The sequence below is a fragment of the Lagopus leucura genome, unplaced genomic scaffold, assembly GCF_019238085.1.
Source record: "Lagopus leucura isolate 7727_CA_CO unplaced genomic scaffold, USGS_WTPT01 Super-Scaffold_100016, whole genome shotgun sequence".
Taxonomy (NCBI): domain Eukaryota; kingdom Metazoa; phylum Chordata; class Aves; order Galliformes; family Phasianidae; genus Lagopus; species Lagopus leucura.
In genome coordinates, this window is record NW_024962270.1 from 11,799,920 (window position 1) to 11,821,703 (window position 21,784).

The following is a 21,784-nucleotide window of genomic DNA, read 5'->3' on the forward strand; positions in this document are numbered from 1 at the left end:
CGTTGTCACTCTTCCTTCCTGAAGATCTGAAGGAGCTTGTAGTGTATTTCAGGGCAGCGGTTCTCAGCCTTTCCAATTTGCTTTGCTGCTTGGTGTAGAAGGTATCACGCAGCACAACGCCAAGGAGCTTTCCCTGTCAGAGTTGCTGTGCTGGTGAACAGTGGAGCTTCTGAATGGTGCCTGTGTGGTGTGTGTGTATGGAGCGGGGAGGGAAGGGGTGCGTGATGTTTCCTCCTTTAAGTGCAGAGTAATATGCCAGGTTTTGTTCAGAACTTCGTTTAGGACTGGGCATGGAAGTTCCATTGTCAGCACACTGTAGCCTGGGAAGGAACTTCTAGCAGAGCATCAAATAGGTGGCTCTGACCGTAGGGTAAAAGGGTCCTTGTATGGCTTTGAGATGTGTTTAGGTCCCAGTATATAAAAACAAATATATAAAAACAAAACCTACGTAGATGTCTCAATTTTCAGGTAACAGACCCACTTGTAGAAACAACGGAGCTTAAGCAGGAAATCCCAACAAGCTGTAGCGCCATTTCACACTTACTGATGTGAATGATGTGTTAATTCTGCCTAGAAATAACTTACAGCCATAGTCGTGAGCATGCCTGCTCTCCATAAATGTGGGTGGCTGCTTTGAAATGTCTTTTTTCTTTCTTTAAAAACACCTAATTTAACTCTGTTATTCAGAACACTGCATTAAAACAATTTGGTAGAAGTCCAGTTTGCTTGAAGAATAGAATTTTCTCCAACGAAATGGCCCCCCTTACTTAGGGCCTCATTTTATAGCTTGTAGCTTCTATTGGGAAGAAAAACAAAAACAGCCCTACCAGCAGACAACAGCGAACATCATCCAAACGCTGTCAGGACTGTTGCAACAGCCTCACATTAACTGCTTTGAGACCTCTGACTGGAAGTCTCACTGGACCTGAAATGAGCTGTGCTTGAGGGTTTTTTGTTGTTGTGTTTTATTGGTGTGTTTTGTTTTGTTTTTTTTGGAAGGGTGTTGGGGCTCAGGCACAGCGTTTTAGGCTGTTTTTTCAAACTTCTTTAGATGAAGCATTGACAGAACTCACAACTTCTAGAGCATGATGAAAGCCCTCCATTGATTCCAGAAAGCGGTAGGACTTCCTATCTGAAGGCAATGCTGGAACACATGTTACAGAAGTCTTTGTTTTGAAATACATTCAGCAGTGCTCGTGGGCCTTGCATCTCATTGTGCAGTGTGGTACTGGAAGTATCAAATATCTGGGAACGAGGAGTTCATCAAGGGGAAGAAGAACCATTTGAGAGTTATCAGGTAATATCATTTGTATTCCTTTTTGTCCCTGCACCCTCTGTTGACTGCTGCAATAGCATTCCCTCAAACATACATTTTAGTTTACATTACAATTTCTCTGATTTTTTTTTTTCTTGAAGGGTCATGAAGGAACACTACAGAGGGGAGCACTGAGTTTGCTGTGTATGCATGGGAGGTAAGAACATTTTCCCCCCTCTTTTGTTAGAGGAACACACCAAAATAAGGCAGTTGCTTTGTTTCTTCGCTTTTCTTTCTGACTCAGAGTTAACTGATTTTCAATTGAATTATTTTAAGATTATTTTTATTTCCTTTTAAAGAAGAGTTTCAAGTTACAGGAGACTGATCAGGAAAGTTGAGCTCAGTGGGCACACAAGCTACTTGCTGGCACTGGAGCAGCAGCTGCTGTTGTGCACTCCACCCCTCAGCTGTAGTGAGCACCTCCAGTGGAGCCAGCAGTTTGTTGCTGTAATAACCAGTTACTCCTGACTTGGTTGCCAGTTGGGGCTGTTAGGCATTGGTCACCAGTCTGCTGCAGATGGATTGAGCTAATAATCTTTCCTTCTAAAGCAAAGAATTCAAGATACTTATCCTGTGCTTTAAAATGTAGCACACTGCTACTGCTCCCCGAGCTAATTACTGCTCCTGCCTGGTGCTGGCACGTGTCCTGCTTTTTGTCAATAGCCTCCTGGGAGGAGGAAGTTATTGCTGTGTCTTGCACAAAGCCCAGTGGAAGTAGCCACAGCAGCAGAAACATCCTGTGTCTGACCACACCGCTGAACTGTCTAAAGGGTGACTTCTCTGAGAAGAAGCAGTTACAAATGTCTATATAGCAGAATACTCCTCACGCTTGGAAAACAACTCCCCTGCTGCCCCTTCAGTGGCACTTCTGTACCATCAGCAAAGTCCCCAAAATACACAAAGTGTACACTACAATGCACAGAATCTAGATGGCAAAATAATACTTTGGAACTTGGGCTTTGGTTGCTTGCAAGATCAGTAAAGTCACTTTCAGGTTCTAAAGTTTATAAAACTGGTCCTTCCTCTGTCCTTTGAGGTGAGAAATCCATAGCTATTGGGGGACTGGCCTCTATGGCACAGGAAAAGATACTGCATGCTTAAAAGCTTTTAAAGCTCAACATTTACATGCAGTAGTCTAGTTCACTGTATTTCAAATGTTTTATGCTTTTCTGTGTGCCCACCTTTGTTTATAGGTTGTACTGTGACTGGAGAACCATTTCAGAAATTTTAATCCTGTATTACATGTGAATTTGAGGCTGCAGGAAGCAGTTCCCTTTCAGTCCTGGGTTGTAAAAGGTATTACTATAGAGCAAAGGAAGCTACTGAATAACCTGTGGTGTTAAGCACTATTTCATTTTTTACTACTAGAGGAAGGACCAGTATAAATGCAAGTTATGTGGAAGATTACTGTTTTTAAGATTTGCAAACTAGTATTCATTTGGAAGATTAACTAACAACTGACAGCACCTGTTCTTGATTTCCATGCTGCAAGCAGCATTCAAAAAACTGGGCAGTGAGGGTTGATGCAATCCCCCTTCCAGCAAACTTTAATGTAAGTCCTTGCTGATGCAGGCACTTCCAGGAATTCGGTCCTCTTTCTACTTGAGCTTTCTTTCAAAGCTGTATGGTGCCCTCGAGTGGCTACAGTGCTCGTCTTTTCCCCCATACAGCTCATAAATGCAGCTGTGTTATTTCCAGGTTCCTGCTTAAGATTAACATAATTAGCCAGGGAAATTAAAACTTCAGTTAAAAACAAGTCAAACCCTAGGAAAAAAAAGCCTGAGTGTAGGAGAGGCTGATCCAGATCATGCTTAGGCTGAAAACGGTACATGTTCAAAACAGGGTTGTTTTTTTCACTTACAATAATAATAATACATCTGCAGACAAGGTTTTTCCTGTAGTTTAATATTATATACTGATGGATAGCACCTAGAGGCCCCAGTCAACATTTGACGCCCCCCCCAGTGTTGCACAGACATGTCTCTGCCCCAAAGAGCTTACAGTCTAAGCAGTCAGGAAGTGGGAGAAAATAATAACGGTGCTTGCTTTTATAGAAGAGGAACTCAGATCTAATACAGGTCAAGTGGTTTGCCTGCTCTAAGGTGCAGTATCATTTTAATGTCTACTGTGTGTCTCAGTTAAAAGATGCTCCTTCCTCTCTATCCTACTTTTAACCAAGAAAAAAAGCCAAAACAAAGTTAATGAGAACATACCTGTCAGAAGCGTTTCTGCTTTTCTGTGGTCATTCCACAGGTTTGGGAACTACTTTGCTGCCACAAAACAAGCTGCTCTGCGTGCTATCTATGTTAGACTGGAATTATAACTCCTGTCTTGTCACTGTTCAGTGAGTTTTGCTGTGCATGCTGCAAAAGAGGCCCAATCTTAGAAAAAGCACCACTGATGCAGTACTAAGAACAAACACGTTCTGCCCTTTCCTGGATCCCCATAATGAACACAACTTCTTGGTGACAGGGAGGCAAGACAAGTGGAGTTGGTACAGACCCAAGTGAGGGCTGGATGAGCTCTTTACCCTGGGTGCTCCTTGACTGTAGCCTCTATTCTGCTTTCTGGGGCTAGGAATAAGCTCCTGTGTTCATTTTAGGCTGCTGAGGGAGGAGCAGGTAGCAAGATATGGGCTTACAGTAAAAGAGACGTAAGTTTTTATTTTAGCTTTGGTAACAAGTTACTGACTTGGAGGTAGCAGCAGGTTCTGTTTATATGCATCAGCAAATCAAAATAAAATGGGTTGAAGGATGTACATTGCTGAATAGGCCACTCACTACCAACATATAATTGCACTAATGGAAAAAGGATAAAGCTATTTGTGTTTTTCACTTTAAACTAAATAACCTGTTTCATACCTGAAAACTTTTGAAATCAGCACCAATCTCATTGAATAAAGCACTGCCACCTGGGTTAACCACCAGTCCTATGTCTTTGTCAAATATGCTTAAAACAAGATCTCTGATGTTCCACAGTTACAAGGACAACTGAAAGGAAAGGGTGAACAGCAATTAGCAGATAAATTATTAACAGTGGTCAAAATAAACAAATACACTTCACCTGTATAAAGCTCTATGTTGATTCACAAGTTATGTTGTATTGATAGATAGTGGAGGTGACAATATACAATGAAAGGGTTAAAGTATCATCGTTCTGAAAAACAGCCTTGCTTTGGCCAGGGAGCTCTGTGTGCACATGAGTGTGAGTGGAGCAGCACTGACCATAAAGGCAGAACAATCATGGGCAGTTATGCATACAGAAAGTGATCACTTTTCAGCTATTGCACAGTGACACACCAAGACACACACAGTAGGATTCTCACAAAATGACATTAGAAAGAAGGAACTGCATGCACCATCTTTAAAGGCCTTATGTGAATGTACATACACAGGAGTTGCTATATATTGTAAATACATTGTGGATGCTTATAAATTCACATAAGATCACAAAGATTAAATGGTAAATAGGATAAGCTCAGTTTCCACCAGTTTACACTTTATTTTAGTGTTCCTTAGCATGTACGCTATTTATTTTGGATAATATGCGTAACTTCACTTCAGAGTAAAGAGGTTTCACGTAAGCATACTCTTAAATGCTTTGATAACTGGATATTCCCAAGGAGCAGCTTTTTTGAACTATACCAAATATTACTAATATGTGAATGTGACTTCTATTCAGAATAGAAGGATATAGGCATATGGCTGATCATTTCATATATCTTCACAAGATAAAAAATAAACCAACAAACTCTTCAAGTGGATTGGGATCTCTAAACACAAATAAAACCACTGGTAGCATGATATATGGTATCAACATTTAAAACCCTGATCAAAATGACTTCAGAATAATTGTGCATTTCCCCATCTATGACAGGTTGGCAACTAAGGAAATGAAATATCAAATGAATGAATTGGTGTAAGAGTTGTAAATTCTCTCTGTACCGCAAATTTTGTGATAAAATACTGCTGTATATTTTAATTTCAGACATAAGCATTTTTATATCCGAGTCTGGTTTGTTTCTAAATGACTGAAAGTTTCAGCTAAAAAGGTGTTTACACAATATACACATTTCATTACTTACAGAGAAATAAACTTAAAATTCCATATTAAAAACCTGGGATACAGTAGGGTTAGTAGCACCATGAAAAATGTTTTTCAAAACTGCAGTCTTGTTACTTTAAACGTACTCAGTGCGTCGTGTTTTTCTTTACTCTCTTGACTGATCAAAAAGGTGCCATTTTGGTACAGGGAGAGAAATGAAAATTTCATCTTCGGATCCTTTGTGAACCACAAGGGTCTTTACCATTTCCAGGAGGTCAATTCTTCCATCTCATCTTAGTCCTGTTGTCAAATATGCACCAAACAACCCTTAGCTTGGCACGAGTGAGGTACACTTGAATTTGCATGGTTAAAACAGTTTGGATTTGTTTTTTGCTTTCTTTCTGCACAGTAGCACCATTGTTACAGCTGGAGGACAGTGCATCTCAGGAATTTTCAACTGTTTTAAAACATCCTTCAAGACGTTACGTCTTCTTCATGCAAACTTGGCAGCGACTAATACGCGTCCTCAAGTCTCCAGCTTTCAGTGTCTCTGACTGAGGTTTACTGGTTGACAGACAAAACAGGAAGGCTAGGGTTAGCTTCTTTGTTGTTCACAGAACTGTAACTTAAGACTTCTGCTTAATTCCAGATTTGGAAGTAAAACAGAAAGAGGAATTAATCCTGTATTTCAGAGTTTCTACTATGAGCGATTGTTTTGTATATCCACAGCAGGTAACAGAACTTCAGTTTTGTCCAGTCCCCACTAAGCAAAACATATGCTCAGCCCCTGCTTCTGCTCAGCTTACTGTTTGTGCTACATCATATACAGGACTGAATGATATACATGTACATCATGGACAGTCTTGGGTCCACAGCGTACATTCCCCCTGCCATGAAGCAGGCACTTGTGATTTTTGGTTTCTCAGTTAAAAGGTATTACAACAATCCATCAGAAACAGTGTTAGAGGGAGATCTGTACATTTAAATTATGCGTTTACCAAATAATTTGCTTCTATTCTGTAAGGAAATGAAATGAGAGGTGGTAATACAACATTTCTGTGTAATGTGTGTTTGCATGTTAAGTGCTATCCTTGATTTTTTTTTTAAATAAAGTAAGTTGTGTTTATGGGAGATGGCAAATGGTAGAGAGAGAAAGTTCAAAGACCCACAGTCGTTAGCAGAAGGTAGTTTTCACCATGAATTATCACTAATCAACTATCCTGAAAACTTGGAGATGATTACTTCGCGTGCAATTAAATATTACAGTGTAGTTGTTACACAAAACCCAATTAGAGGCTATTGCTGCTATGTCACACTGCACACTGCCAGCCCTGTACAACAAGGCCAAATTTTTCAGGTTGGTGGCAGTGGGAATATTCATGAGGTTTTCACCAGTGCAAAAACAGGGCGACAGCATTTGTTTCTGCCGGTCAATTAGAAAGGGGGAACCCTGGAGAGCTGAAATCCTTAAGGCAGAGAAGCTAGTGTCCTAATCCTCCTGCAGAGTACTGGTAAAAATGCTCACCAGGGAGGGTGTGAAACCTCCTTCACACCAGGCTTTAAAAACAGATTATATGAACACCTGCTTTAGAAGGTTTAAGTACAGTTGATCCTGCACTAGGGCTGAGAATGAGACAATGCAGATTTTGTCCAGTTTCCCCTCACACCTGTTCGCCTTTTAAAATATTTGAGTAATTAAGAGCATGCAAGGAAAAAAAAAAACCAAAACAAACCTTTTAAAAGTCCAACTACAGTCAGTACAATAGGACAACATTCAGAGAAAGTACTACTAAACGTGAATAAGAGTTGATGTAAAAGGAATCTGACTTCTTGCAAAACAGAATGTGCCCTCACAAGTTTATACATCTTATAAAAGGCTTACCCAAGCACACACTTGAAAAACTGGTTGTGAGGGGGAAAACAAACTAAACTCTTTCCTACTTCCCTGTAAAGACTTCTCTTTTGATCTTGGGAATAAATTTGGCTTCCAAATATTTCACCCTGGAATAAAACAATGTAATAAAAACAGGTTTTCTTACCTGAACATTTCTGACACCTCTACAGTTGCCAGCCAGAAACTATATGAATTGGCATAGTAGTTACAAGTGCCACGACCATGACACTCAATAAATGGAGCTGAGCGGAATTCTTCCAAACAGGATCCAGGTGATGCCAAGGCCTGCCCAGAGCCCTCTGCTCCAGCACTGGTGTGCTGGGGTAGTGGGCAGGAAAGAAACACACACAAAAAACTTAGAGTAGGAAATAGAAATTAATAGCACAGGATGCAATTGCTAAAAGCAGCACTGTTTGGCTAATATTGAGATAATGTGATGTCAGACACCTCTGTAACTATCCTTAGAAAGGCAGGACTTGCAGAGTGTTACCATTCTCTCTATGTACTGGAAAATTGTTGTTAATCTTGACTGCTATGGTTATTAACTTAAGATAAAGGCTTTCTAATGACTACCACTGTAGTTTTTAACAGTGTTAAAGCAGCTACTTGAGGACACAAACAGGTAATAGTCACTTCTGGAATAGGAGGAAGTTCTTACCATCATGAAAGAGTAACCGATCCATAGGGAGTCCCAGCCTGGAGGACACGAAGGAATCTGAATGGTCTGACTGTGGACAGCTATCACCATAGCAGGAGCTTCACACACAACGCATCTGGACTCAGGGGAAGTATCAGACAAATAAAACATACAACTTAATGTCACTTGTTAAGGGTTATTACACAAAGAAAGGGAGTCCTTGCTTGTGAGGGTCTATCCTATTAATTTAGACTTCTCGTGTATCTTGTGAGTGCAGTAGGACAGTGTTCTGAGTACAAACTGCCCTTTTCTGCTAACAACCACTGGGTAAAATACAGTTCCTGAAACAAGAAGTGGAAGCTCCAAGTCCCCCAGGTGAATGCCTTAATCCTAGCGCTACAGGCTCCTCTGTTTTTTCCTATTCACAGTAACCCTGCACTCATGCTTCTCAGGTGAGAAAAGCCCTTACAGCCTTTCAGCCTCTAAGGATTTCTGCTGCACGTATAGATGGGCCTTTTCAGACAATAGAAACTTTAAAACCAGCTCTTTTCCTTGTATTTCCCAGAGCAAAACATGACAAGGTCAGTCTTATTTCCAACCTACATGTTGGACTGTATGTAGTGAGATGTACTGTTTCTTCATCCAGATACTAAAAAAAGAGACTTGATAGCCTTCTTTGACTCACCTGCTAATGAATGGCTGGATGTTCTGCCCAGTCAGCGGCTCCATGCTCATCGGCATTGGCTCTGGAGTTGACAGCCAGTAGGAATAGTCGTTCCTTGATGCAAAATTACAAACGTTGTTGATGTTGCAGAACATGAAAGGCATGGTGCTAAAGCGTCTAAGACAGCTCCCAGCAGTACCTACAGAATAAGATACATAAAATGTGACAGCCGAGTTCTCACTTCATTGTTTGTAGCAGTTTTTTTGAGAAGGATAATTGAGTATTCAGCACGTGTTATCAAATTTTCACATGAGGGAAAAACTTAACTCTCAATTTTGGTTTACAGTCTTTCATCTTGAATTACTAAGTGCAGCTTCTGGATGTAGTAGATCTTAGCATGCATCCCTCATCCTCATCTAGGTAAACTCCAGGATAGTCTTGTCTTCATTAAAACTGAGCATCTGGTAGAAGTATGTACAACATCTTTTCCCTTAAAGACAAAGCATACAAAATATCTCACCCAAGTCCTGGCCATGTGCTCTCTCATTTCCTTGCACATACAAAAGAGAGAATCCATCATATATTCTTGAAGTTCCTTGTGGACATAGTGGTGTATCCCTAGTCTGGCTGTGACGAGTTATAAGGAATCCATGAGCAACAGAAGCTGTTCCAGGAGGCCCAGGTGGGCCTTGTAAGCCATCAGGACCAGGGGGTCCCTGTATTCCTCGTGAACCTATTCACATGAGAGGAAACAACACAGTATTTATTAACACAATTTCTTGCTCGTTTAGGAATAACATATCTCTGAAAGGGAGGATGATGTAGTGAGTGAGGAGCTTGCTAGCTGAGGAACCTGAAATCTGCTAACACCATCTTCCTTAAATTACCTTAAACTATTTTTTTCTTCTAAGCTTGGTCAAATCATGAACAAATTAAAATAGTGCAATTTCCCTGCATCATAGGAGTATTCTGAATTTAAATATGTTTGGAGCTGTGAAGCAATAGCTTAGCAAATGCAGTGGCTATCACAGCTATTTTAAGTACAAATCAGCTTCCTAATCCCAAAACATACTTATCTGCCTATGCAGTTTGGTAAGATAAAGCTGAAACATCTTGTTCAAGATCACAAAATAAATGACAGAGCCAGGAACAGAAGAACATCTCTCACTCTAGGGCATGTTCTAACAACTTCAGCTAAAACCCAAAATGAATAGAGAAACCAGTCAGTTTTGGAGTAGATGACAAAGTGCAAATAGGCTGAAACATCTTTGCATGAGAGCGAGGAAAGTGACATTACTCTGAGAGAAGTAGCAGAAAAGGCATTTGTTATCGAACAGCAAAATATCAGAAAGTATAACTACAAATATTTAGACTACTGTTTACATTTTTTTTTTCACTTAAAATAACGCCAACAGATTTCACAAGGCTACTTAAATGAAAAACAAAAATGGCACTGTGGATTTTTGTACTGTTTTTAAACTGAATTCTAGTAGTTTTTACTCACAAGGCTGCAACATAAAGCTAATGTTTGTCTTCTGCTTTAGATTAAACTGTTCAGTGCGTAGTCTGTTTTCTCAGATCAGTAATTCTAAGCAATAACTTCACGGTAGCTTGACCTCTGCATATTATTTCCTTTATGAAGTCTGCTTTTCCTCATTTGTGATTCTTCATGTAAAGAGAAAATCATTTCACTAATCTCTCAATTCTGTTTCTTACTTTCTTTCCTTCTTGTTGTGCCTCATCATTGCTCCAAAGGGGATGCCATTCATCTCGAGATAAAATGTTCTACAGTATTATTCAGCAATGACTAATAATTGTGCTGATCCCTAGAATATTCCAAACTAAAGCATGTTCAGCAGCCCTAAGAAAATCCTAAAATTATGATTTTATTATTCTCGCAAGGCAAATGTCTCTTCCCACTGTTAGCTGGAACTCAGTAGGGAGAATCTCCTTTTCCAGTGGGTGCTCATGGGATGAACACTGTACCTGGTTGGCCTGGAAGACCCCTCTCTCCTTTACGTCCTGCTGGGCCATCGAAACCAGGGAGTCCATCTCGCCCTGGATCACCAGGAACACCAACTGGACCTAGAACAGACAAGCAGGTAATTGAACTGAAAGCTCTTGAAACCTCACTACAGAAAGGTATACACTCTCTGGGGTCATCTGATGTTTCTCCACAATACATTAGGCAAGAACAGGTCACTAAACCAGATGGTATACATCTGGGTACAATCCCACGTTTTTCTTTATTTCTTGCTGAATTCAGTCCCACATTGCAACATGCAGTCAGCTATACTTAGTCATTTTCCATGCAACAATCTAGAATCATACCTGGCAATCCTTGTGGCCCTGCCAGTCCAGGTGGCCCTTTTGACCCAGGCAATCCTGGAGGCCCTGGAGGACCAGGGTCACCTTTGACAACAATGCTTCGTCCGATGGTACCTGGTAAACCTGGTGGACCTGAGAGAAAACAGCTCAGTATTAGATAAACCAGGATGGAAGAGAGCACTGAAGACAGTTTTGGCAGTGCACTATTTCTGTTACTTATTGCGAAGTCAGCAACCGAAAGCTTTTATAACTACAAAGAATAAGAGTAGGTGTATATAAAGGGCAAAACAAGTGCTCTTGGTGACATCTTGAAGGACAGCTCTTGCAGAAGTTAATCCAAGTAGACTGGTTATAGAGTACAAAATACAGCAGGAGTACAGATGCTCTCTTAACCATTTCCATTTCTGGCTGACATCCACACAGTTCTACAGCTGCATAACACATTCTACCACCAGGGATCAAAGTGACAGTAGTGCTACCCAAGACTCCTACCTGGTGGGCCTGGCAGCCCTTGACTGCCCATGAGGCCAGCAGGTCCTGCAGGTCCAGTGGGACCCTTCATACCTGAAAGATCAAATTAACATGGTCACACAATGAAAGAACACGTTTTGTAAGATCTGCTGCAGTGGCCCAAATCAGGCTTCTTTCCTCCCTGAGGAGCTGCTACTGTGTCTGGATGTTTTCACTTGAAATGCTTGTTAAATACCTGGGAATCCCGGAACGCCTGGAACCCCAGGGTCACCCTTCATTCCATTGAGACCAGGACGACCAGGATCTCCCTGAAGACAACAGATTCATGTTAGTCACTCATCTCCCCAGTGGTTTCAGAAAAGAAGATAAAAACGGGCTAGACGACAAATTAGTACATTTGGAATCTGTGAAGTAGTGCTTGAGAAGGCTGAGGCTTTGTGTTCTGCTTGCTCACTCCCTGGTACAGCAGGTGCTGTCAGAGAACATTGGAATGTGAACCCTTCATTGGCAATTCCAGCTCCCATGGCAATGTAATGGGGAAAACCTGCCTGGGTACTGGGGGATAAAGAAAAGACCCTCAATCTTGCTATGAGACATTATAATAACCACTGTATTTTGGTTTTTATTTTACTACAATAAAAGGCATATTTAACTTAAACAAGTTCAGTCTTTATTGCATTTAAAAATAAATCCAATTCTTGTCCTACCTGGCGTCCAGGTGGTCCTTGGTCTCCCTTTTGACCAGTCAGGCCAGGTGGGCCAGGCTGTCCTGGATTCCCTTTTTCCCCTTTGAGTCCCCCACTGCCTGGTGGCCCTCGTGGACCTTCTGGGCCTGGTGAACCTTAACATTGTGGAACAAATACAAACGTATCAGTACATGTCAACTGTTCCCCACAAGACCGTGCCTTCAGTGTAACAACAAAATAAAACACCCTAACTAAAGAGAAAACAAAGAGGGGTTATTTGTACTACCCAAATCAGGAACCAAGGCTCCTCATCCAGCTGATGAAGAGAAGCAGGTCTTTCTAGGCAGCAGTGCAAACCACCTGTGATAGGAACTTACCAGTGACCAGACAGCGACCTTCCAGCAGGAGCCAAGAAAACCCAAATTAGATGGTACAAATATACCCTCTGCTGTCCTGCATTTGCACTCACCATCTCTTAAGTGCTACGTTAACAGACACTAACACAAAAATATTGCTGCTTTTTTGCTGTTTCCAATACCTACAGAGGAGCCTGGTATCTTCCATTTAATGACTGCTCAGCAAGAGGAAGCCCCTCATTCTGTCTTCTCTAAATACTAGTTAGAGTTGCAGGCACTTTATATTCAGTGACCCTCCAGCTGGTTTGTCTGTCTTTAGTAGAATTATGCTATGTAAATTTAACAGAGGAACTGAGCCAATCTTTAAATATTTTCTTTGCACCAGCCACATTAAACCAAAAGAGAACAGTGGGTTTAAACGAAGCCCAGCTGTTCTGAGCACTGGAAAATCAGACCGTGCACCTTTATCATCTAAATAGAAGGCAACTTATAGCAAAGCAAACTGTAAGCAAACACAGCAACAGCTAAAAGCAGTTCACATGTTAGATCTCCTAATTGGATTAACAACAGGATCTCTTTGCAGGACAGTGCTATGACATTCTCCCCTGTGGTGCAACAAATTAATAACACGTAGCAGTGTGCTGGATTTTCAATTCTCCTGAATCCTCTGAGAATGCCCTTTGAAATCCTCATTGTCTATATTAGCAGATAAACTTGATAAGCTGTAACACGGCATGCAAATCTGAGTGAAGACTTCAAATGTTTAAAGTAGGAACAGTTTTGGACTGTATTTCACACACATCCCATTGCAGTTTCAGCTACAGAAAACATCAAGAGGCTTTTGTGTTCATTTTGTTCTTTTTCACTGGTACAGTATTGTACACATGCAAAACAACAGGCTACCATCTACCGTGAGACATGCTGAACAAAAGCACACAACTTGCAGGGTAACCACCGTCCTTAAAAAGATAATTACAGAATCACAGGAAAACATCCCTTCTTTTATATCAAATGCAATGCAGTAAAATAAAGTGACTGAGTTAAGAGTCTAACCTGGAGGACCTGGAAGGATCAGAGTTCACCAAAGCCCAATGATCGATGTTAGAAGGGTCAGACATCACACAGTACAAAACAAGATTACTAGTTAGAAATAGTACAGATGACAGCATATACACTACACATCAACCCATTTCACCAGCATATTTTGTATTTAGAATATAATCCACATGCATGCATAAGACCATACATGAGTTCACAATATGTATTTTCAGATACAAGCTATTCTGGTGACTTGGCTCACTAGGACTGATTTGACACTCTTCATTTAATGACAAACTTAAAAGCTTTACTAAATGTGTTACTGCTTTAACACTACAGCTGAGGCCTGTGCCTGGTTAGTCCTACTCACAATGCAGTTTACACTATGAAGGCATTTCACTGACAATATTCATCACTCACAGGGCCTGGAGCTTGGCAAATACAGAGGTACACAGAGAATGACAGCTTATGTTATCTGTGAGCAAAATCCTAGGGCTGAAAAGTAGCCCAGAATAGTAACCAGAACTGACATGGATTAAAAGGGTTGGAAGTGCTATAAGCAAAAATACAAAAGCAAAAAGCAAAATCTTAGAAAATCAGAATTTGTTAGCACTGATTTTTCTTAATAAATGTATCCCCAGATACTAATTTGCCTGTTAGAAGTTATTAAGGAAAATGACATCCTTAGGAAAATCACTTCAATATACTTTTCTTTTTTTTTTTAAAGGTAAGCTGGTCTTCCTCCTGAATTAATACGTACTGCAGCTCCTGTGCTGCTTGCATCTTTCATGTCAGTGAAATGATTTAAGTACATCTATGTATAACCATGCAATTTGCAGCTAAAAACTACAATAAATACATATCAGGTTTACCTTGGTGTACTATTTCTTACATATTTGGTAAATCATTTTAAATACTAGTTGTAATACAGCTGTTAAAAATAACGACATGGACATTTCATTGTTGCTGTTAAGTACTCAAACTTTCACTATTAAATAAGTTTTGCTATGATTTCTAAATCTTTCTTTTATTTATTGATTATTGAATGCTTTCTGGGCAGTGTCAGGGTGGAACAAAATACGAAGGAATTGGTAAGTTCCTCTCAGCATAGCCATGATGCTAATTCCCTTTGACTCTGTGGTTACTGTTTGTGCAACCACGTTTTAGTTAAAAGGCAAAGCCACATTCATATATTGTATTCTTTATTTCCATGACTGCATAAGGCTAGATATATATTTCAGTTTTCAAGCACTGGGGGCTACCGCATTTGCTACCCCCACAGTGCTTAGCACAGCGCACTAAAGACTTCTCTTCTTGAATTCTGATGACAGTTCTTTGCTTCATAGAAGTCATCATAGCAAAACTTAAAGGCTGCATTATTATTAAGTAGATATACCAAGTCATTTTCAATCTAGGCACAACAGGTGAAGTCTCCCCAGAAGCTGTCCTGTGCTATGAGCTGATCATTAGAATTGAGAAAAGCTTGTGAAAGTTACCAGTCCTGCTCCTCCTCTCTAGTGGTAAGAAAGATAAGCCAGTGTGCTTCAGTTCAGTTTAAAGGAAGAGTTTTCCTCCTTTCCTCCAAACACGTGCTGATGAAACGAAGCAATGGAAATGGAAACTATGGAAACTATGCTGGGAACATAAAACATTTATGTAACTGTGTAATTGCATGTGCTCCTACGGAGGCTCATGGTATAAAAGAAACATCTTACGAAAATCACATCAGAGCATCCAAAAATCATCAGCAGGTGTTACAGAAATGAATGCTGCCATTTGTCCAAGCTACAAAACAATTATGCAGCAAAGGTAGGGGAGGACAGCAAAATATGCTGGTTTTTGGTTTGTTTGTTTTAATACGAAGAGGAAAAGTAGCATATATTTTTTTCACCTCCTCTGGGAATAAGCACACTAAAGCAAATTTCATGTTGGGACACTATAAAAGCCTTGTAAGTCTGGACCCATGTGAACTTTCAGCAGAGGGAAAGCAGTCCTTCCAGGGTCAGTCAGTCCTACAACAACATGAAACCCTATGCTTTGGAAGCCTAAGTTCTTTTCTCCCTCAAATTAAAAGGTATGTATGAAAAATGACTCAGCATATCTACTTTCAGACACCAAAAAAGTACATACTTTCATCTTCATGCAAAGTTATAATTTTGGAGTTAAGGGGCTAACCTGAGGGACCTGGGAGTAGGGGGTCAGAGTTCACCAAGGTCATCATTAGAACAAGGGGAAAAACATCAAAATTGTTAGAAATATCAACAAACTAACATATTCAACTAAACCTTTCTCTTTAGATTTAGCTCAATATTTCTTCACACAGTATGCAACACACCAAACTATTATTTTATTCGTTGCAATGAAAAACTGACATATGGAATAACAGCACTTTCACATTGCCTTGGCTTTATTTTATCCTCGATGAATACATCCTCCCAACATCATCTATCCAAATTTGGTTTTGAGGCAATTCAGCTGAAGTCAGTGTTTCATCATGTCTGACCTCATCACTTTTACCAATCCTAGCACAAACTCAGAAGTCAACAACAGACAATATATACATACAGCTTCTGTTTTTATTTACATCCCTAGAAGGGAGTAATTTGACAGCCAAACAGCTACTTTTATGACTAGCTGCCTTATTTGAAAGGTTACAAAAATTCAACAATAGACTGTTATCATTTGAAACAAAAGGTTGGAGTGCTGATTGTACCAGAACTGCAATAATAGTTTGGTTTGTCCACATTAGTTCACACATAACTGAGCGAAACAAATGCATCACTTTATACATTGCATGCAACAAAAATAGAAATAAGAAAGAAAGAGAAACATGGCTGAGCAGAACTTCAATGGTTGTTTTTTCCCCTTGATGCTCATAAAGCTGCACAAAACACGTCCCAGCACTACTCTCACTTCCCCAGCTGATTTCAATCAGTAACCACTCAATTACAGAGAAGTGTAACCAGCATTAGAAGCTTCATCAAAACACCAATGCTCCAGCAGAGCACAGAATCTCAGTCAGTGTTTGTATTACACACACATCAGGAGATGCTTAGCCAGTTCACTTTTTAATTATTCTTTTTAAAGAATGTTAAACTCTTTCCAAACATTTACTTCAAAATATTCTCCTGCAATATCTAAAGTGAGAAACACATGCTATCTTACAAATACACTAGCTCAAAACTGACCTTCCCAAACAAACATTAGAACAACAGAAAGATCTGATGTGAGAGTTTGAGGGCAATAAATAAAAATATTGCTGCTTTATATATATGTAGTCAACCATTAGCTGGGTGTGAAAGTACTGTCTCCTTTAAGGAGAATATCAAGCACATTAAGTGAGATGAGTCTCACTTGTGCCAACGTACCTCTAGATTTAAGATATAGCAATAAGCCTGGGTGAGAGCTGTGCCAGACTCACCACAATTATGTATTTTAAGAGTGTATCTTAACGTGATTAAGCACTCTATGACAAAAAATCAAATTCTAAAACAAGCCAGGAAGTTGCTCAGCAATGTTAACTCAGCACAGTAGGTTTTTCATTCCCAGAGTTAGTTGGTGCAGGAACAAAGTGCAAACATGGGATGGAAAGATGAACACGGCATGATGGTGCACTGAATCCATGGGAGCCACATGACACAACGGAGCAATGTTACGTGACATGAAGGCAAAGAGGCAGCTATCCAATTTGATCATGCTGTGATGCTAACATGAACTTGATTTTCACGGCTCTTAAGACAATGGGGTTTGTTATGTTTGGGTTTTGTGCGCGAGGACGTGCTGATCAAGTGACAGTACTGCAAAAGGGATCAGGTGCTCAGAAGTCGGCATCGTGCTCGCTAGGTGATTTCTGTGAGCATGCGGAGAATTTCACGTTTATTAAAACACTGGATTTTTGCTGACAGGTATCAGAAATTAACAGAAACTGAGGATGTTTTATTCTTAAATCCCGTTACTTTTGGCAACAAAATTCTCTGATGGCCCACAAACAATTAAGACTTATTCCATGGGTCTTGAACTTTTTCACCCAAATGAATTGAGGAAGTACAAAAACTGATAACCTTTCAGCAAAAAAACAAAAGCACTGGTAAATCTTGATGGATATGGATCATGCCCTTACCTGGTCTTCCTGGAACGCCTGGTGGGCCAGGGCTACCTTTAGGACCTTCCAGAGGTGGCCCTGGTAATCCTGGTGGACCTGGTGGACCCTGTAGGCCAGGGAATCCTTGGAAACCTGGTTCTCCCTTCAGACCTGGAAGTCCAGGGGGTCCTGGTGGGCCAGGTAACCCCAGTTCACCTTTTTGCCCTGTAAAACCAAACAGCCATATTTACGAACACTGTTATACACTGATATATGGAAAAATTCCCATTGTGAATTTGCAAAGCTACTTCTTCCTCTCTTGATTAAGAAGGTGCAAGTCTGACCACAACTTACCTTGTTTGTACACTGAGAAAATATAAAATTGTTGCTACAAGTTCAGAAAAGAATTAGGGCTAATAATTTTAGCAGGAGTAAGCGCTATAGCTTCTGAAATGTTACAAAATCTTACTAAGTTTCATTTTACTACTCACTGACTCTGTAATTTATAACCATCCTCAGAGCTTATGAACCTACAAGCAATGCTTTCACAAGCTTTATATGCTCACAAAGAAATCCTGTGAAAATTATTAAGACTTCAGTATCTTTTTGAGACACTGCTGAAAGTTAAGACATACATCCAAAATTTTCCAGTAAGTTTAAGGAATTTAGGAATGCTATTGGAATATAATACAACTGAGGTTGTGAAGTTGCTTTTGAAAACGTAGCAAGCATTTTCAAAGCAGCTTTGTTTGTCACCAGGTGTAGGAATGCTTTATTTACTGAGACAGATCAGCAAAGTTCCACACAGTGCAGTAGACTCAATTACCCTGTGTGGTTTTATTTTGCCTGCATAATTCTTAATTTACACTATTCAGTAGTCAGTAATGAGTGCCTTTATTACCTTGGCTAACTTAAAATGATCTGCTGTGAAAAAAACATTGCTTTTTTCTATATTCATTAGTTGCAGATGTCATGTTGGGATCTGTTTTTTTGTTTCTGCTGTTTGTTTTTTTTTTTTATACAGGGAGTTTCCATTCAATGTTTTAACAGCAAAAACAAAACAAAACAAAACCAAAAACAAACCCACAAAAAAAAAACCAGCTGAGAAACTCTACCTGATAATCCTGGGAGTCCCGGAGGTCCTGGGCGCCCAAAGCCCGGCAGCCCTGAAAAGAAATAGATCGAGTTCATAATGAACATTTAGCTTTCAAGTCTCTGGGAAGAGGAATACAAGGCTGAGAATGATGAAAGTGCAGTTCATCTAAAACTCAATTTCCTTATTCACACGCAGAGTCCACAACAAAGCTGGAGGTTTTGTTACAAAATGTGTCTGTGACTCTCATAATATTATGACTATTTATAAGTATTTCCACCCACTCACAATGTGCTCTTCCAAATTTTGGCTTATAGAACATCTGTATTTCTTGTTGGGGTTCTGTGTTTAGGGAAGACATTATGCCATTTATCCACTCTCTGTCTGAGCTGAAGCAATACATGCACCACTGACTGCAAGAATAGGGGCTTGTGCCAAGCCATGTCAGGGTATAAAACTCTGAGAGCTGACTGAATTCTAGTCCTGTGCTTCACAGAAGTCTTGACAGCATCCTTTGTGAATCATTCAGCAGATGGAAACTACAGAAACAGTTACAAGGTATATGGATAGTTAAAGGAAAAGAAAGGAATAGAAAAAGCAGGATGTCACAACACATACTGAAGACAACAACAAAAAAATACAACACCAGAGGACACCTAACCTGGTTCACCCTTCTGACCAGCTGGTCCAGGGATACCATCTCGACCAGGCTGTCCCTTCTCCCCAGGAGGACCAGGAGGGCCAGGACGACCAGTATCACCTAAAAAGAGGATAGAACACTTGAGCACAGTGAAACGTAGCCTACAATAAAATAAAAATAAGATACATAAATGTGCCCTGCCCCCAACTGAATCTGAAGGAATGAGTGTAGTATAAATTTACAAGGGTGTAATCTTTAAATTAAAACCTCTCTGCTTTCTCTCACTCTCTCCCTTCCCATTCCCCTTGACAATTCAGAAAAAGCTTTTATGCCCATAACCATGTAAATTGTTGACTAAAACTAAGATTTCTCTTCAGCATAAATAAGATTTTTTTTTCCTATAAAACAATGTTCAGCTTGGTATACACAAGTAAAGCTAGTAAATACTGACAGTTAACTACATGTTTTAAGGCCGGTGGTATGATTAAAACAGCAGACAAAAGATGTGAAAAGTTAAAACTTTCTTTTCTACTTCATTCCAGTGACATGTGTGCAATGGCATTTGAGCATCCATGTATGCATAGATGCATTTTCATGATGAAGAAAGGAAATGCCTTCACATGTTATGTTTTTCACAGAGGCAGGTGACATTTGTCACACTGTTCATGCTCACCTACTGGCCCAGGTGGTCCAGGCAGACCAGGATTACCTGGAGGCCCTTCGATACCTTTTGGTCCTGGAATTCCTGGTGTTCCTGTTAAGTACAGACATTTCATTAGAAACAGCACAGAAGTGGCTTTGTAGCAGGTTTTGAGATACCACGGTCTGGAATGCCCTGAGTAACAAATTAGCTAACTGTATCAAGACACAGTATTTATGTCCATTGTAAAGCTGATGGAGGAGATGAACTATAAAGGAAAGAACATACAGAAACAAAACATGCTAGCACGAGTGTCCTTACTGCTACTTTCAAGACTGTCTTCTTAATTGCTGAGTGCCAGTGGCCAAGGACAGAGTCAGTCTGGCAGTCTGCTAGGAAATTACCATTTTAGAGACAGGTATTTCTTGTTGACAGCAAAGCAAAAGCATTATGAACTATGGCTGGCCAGTTCTTCCCCAGTCTTCCTAGTATTTATACCCAACTTTAACCCCTACAGCATTAGCTGAGTGGGAGGAGGAACAATGATCAACCTGTTGGAATGTGTTTATTCTGAACATCATCTGAGCCTGATCAAAGGAGTGCCCTAATACAACATTTTGACTGCCCACAGTTTTTCCACGCGTGGCATGAGGTACAGGTTAAATACTTGCAGATTTACCTCCAGGTTTTGTTCCCTGCTAAGCTTCCTGCTGCCATGACTACAGTATTACAAATTCTCTTTCTCCCTAAGTTAAAGACAGCTCAAGTATGCCTGTAAACACCCTTTATCACTCCATAAGTACAAACCTTCATCTTTTTGACATCATGCATCAGTAAATGGAGAATTGAAAGACATGACATGTATCTGTGAATAACTTAGTAATATTTCCAGAAAACAGTAAAAAGCTTAACTTCATAATGCTTCAGAAGGATTTCCCTTTATAACATCTATTTTAGACAATAAACACTACTTAAAGAAGGTTCAGCTTTTCTGATTGCACTATCTTTATTGATTCATGAGGGAAAAACTTGAGCCCAAAACAGTTGTTTTGTGGGTCAGAGGAGGTAAGGAGTGGAACATATTGGTTCACACAATTACTTCCCCCCTCAAAGCAGAAGGGTTGTTTCACATTGCTCTGAAGCAATGTAGTCACACACTTGTGCTTGCATTCACAGTTCCAACAGCACAAAGCTCACAAGCAGCAGATTCCTAAAAGCTTTTGAAAGTAGAAGCAGCACTCCACCACTGTATTTATTTATATGTATCCACTGGAAAAAAAGCCTATTCAGAATTACCTGGGAATCCAGGAAGGCCCGGCTCTCCTTTTGCACCTGGACTGCCAGGCAATCCAGGCAAACCAGGATTTCCAGCTACGCCTTTACTGCCTGGACTACCTGGATATCCAGGCAAACCAAGATCACCCTAGAAAACATTAAGCAGAAATAAGAACCCAGTCTTTGTAGGACCACTGAACCCTTCTTGCACGTTCCCAGTCTCACCATCACAATCATATTTCTTATGACAATCTCAGGGGAAAAAAAACAACAAATAGCAAACCAACATTTTCGGTTTGCCAGCAATACTTTTTCCTAAGCAAATTTTCAATTGCTATTAAGAGAGCTGAGCAAATGCTCTTATTCTTTCATAATAGTGCTGATGCAACTCACCAGGTCCCACTACCTTGCACATAATACCTGTGCGATCCTGATGCATTTCTTCTTAATCCTAAATTGCTATGCTCACATACCAGTTCGTTGACTGGACTTTCCCAAATGTTTTTGGTAGTTTGACATTCAAAAGCCAATGACAGCTTTTAAAGTTTTAGCCATAAACAAATGTTAAATCTTAAAGGTTATTTGGGTTACCATAAACACATCTAAAATCAGAAACGGGTTG

The 21,784-nt window shown here is 40.1% G+C and overlaps 1 protein-coding gene and 1 long non-coding RNA gene across 6 annotated transcripts in view; one reads left to right on the plus strand and one right to left on the minus strand.

The window, feature by feature from the left end:
* The first annotated feature begins 7 nt into the window (after positions 1 to 7).
* LOC122183019 lies at positions 8 to 12,128 on the plus strand. 3 transcript variants are annotated; one of them, XR_006180065.1, is made up of 4 exons: positions 8 to 176; positions 1,052 to 1,297; positions 1,417 to 1,472; positions 2,509 to 12,128. It is a non-coding gene; the product is annotated as an uncharacterized LOC122183019 (long non-coding RNA). The 3 variants fall into 3 exon arrangements; XR_006180066.1 differs by having other exon boundaries at positions 8 to 101; XR_006180064.1 differs by lacking the exon at positions 8 to 176 and having other exon boundaries at positions 669 to 1,297.
* Positions 3,198 to 21,784, minus strand: part of COL4A5 (collagen type IV alpha 5 chain) — a 79,785-nt gene continuing 61,198 nt past the window's right edge. Inside the window, exons 37-53 of one of the 3 annotated variants that reach the window (XM_042876732.1) lie at positions 21,184 to 21,310; positions 19,921 to 20,001; positions 19,269 to 19,367; positions 18,630 to 18,680; positions 17,554 to 17,739; positions 15,609 to 15,617; positions 13,449 to 13,457; positions 12,061 to 12,194; positions 11,589 to 11,661; positions 11,375 to 11,446; positions 10,886 to 11,014; positions 10,541 to 10,639; positions 9,075 to 9,287; positions 8,576 to 8,753; positions 7,912 to 8,026; positions 7,399 to 7,571; positions 3,198 to 5,923 (exon numbers count right to left, since the gene is read on the minus strand). In XM_042876732.1, the coding sequence (XP_042732666.1) occupies positions 5,842 to 5,923; positions 7,399 to 7,571; positions 7,912 to 8,026; positions 8,576 to 8,753; positions 9,075 to 9,287; positions 10,541 to 10,639; positions 10,886 to 11,014; positions 11,375 to 11,446; positions 11,589 to 11,661; positions 12,061 to 12,194; positions 13,449 to 13,457; positions 15,609 to 15,617; positions 17,554 to 17,739; positions 18,630 to 18,680; positions 19,269 to 19,367; positions 19,921 to 20,001; positions 21,184 to 21,310 (1,830 nt within the window). In that variant the 3' untranslated portion in view covers positions 3,198 to 5,841. The remainder of the gene's footprint in view (positions 5,924 to 7,398; positions 7,572 to 7,911; positions 8,027 to 8,575; positions 8,754 to 9,074; positions 9,288 to 10,540; positions 10,640 to 10,885; positions 11,015 to 11,374; positions 11,447 to 11,588; positions 11,662 to 12,060; positions 12,195 to 13,448; positions 13,458 to 15,608; positions 15,618 to 17,553; positions 17,740 to 18,629; positions 18,681 to 19,268; positions 19,368 to 19,920; positions 20,002 to 21,183; positions 21,311 to 21,784) is intronic. The other 2 variants (XM_042876733.1, XM_042876734.1) reach the window with 2 other exon arrangements.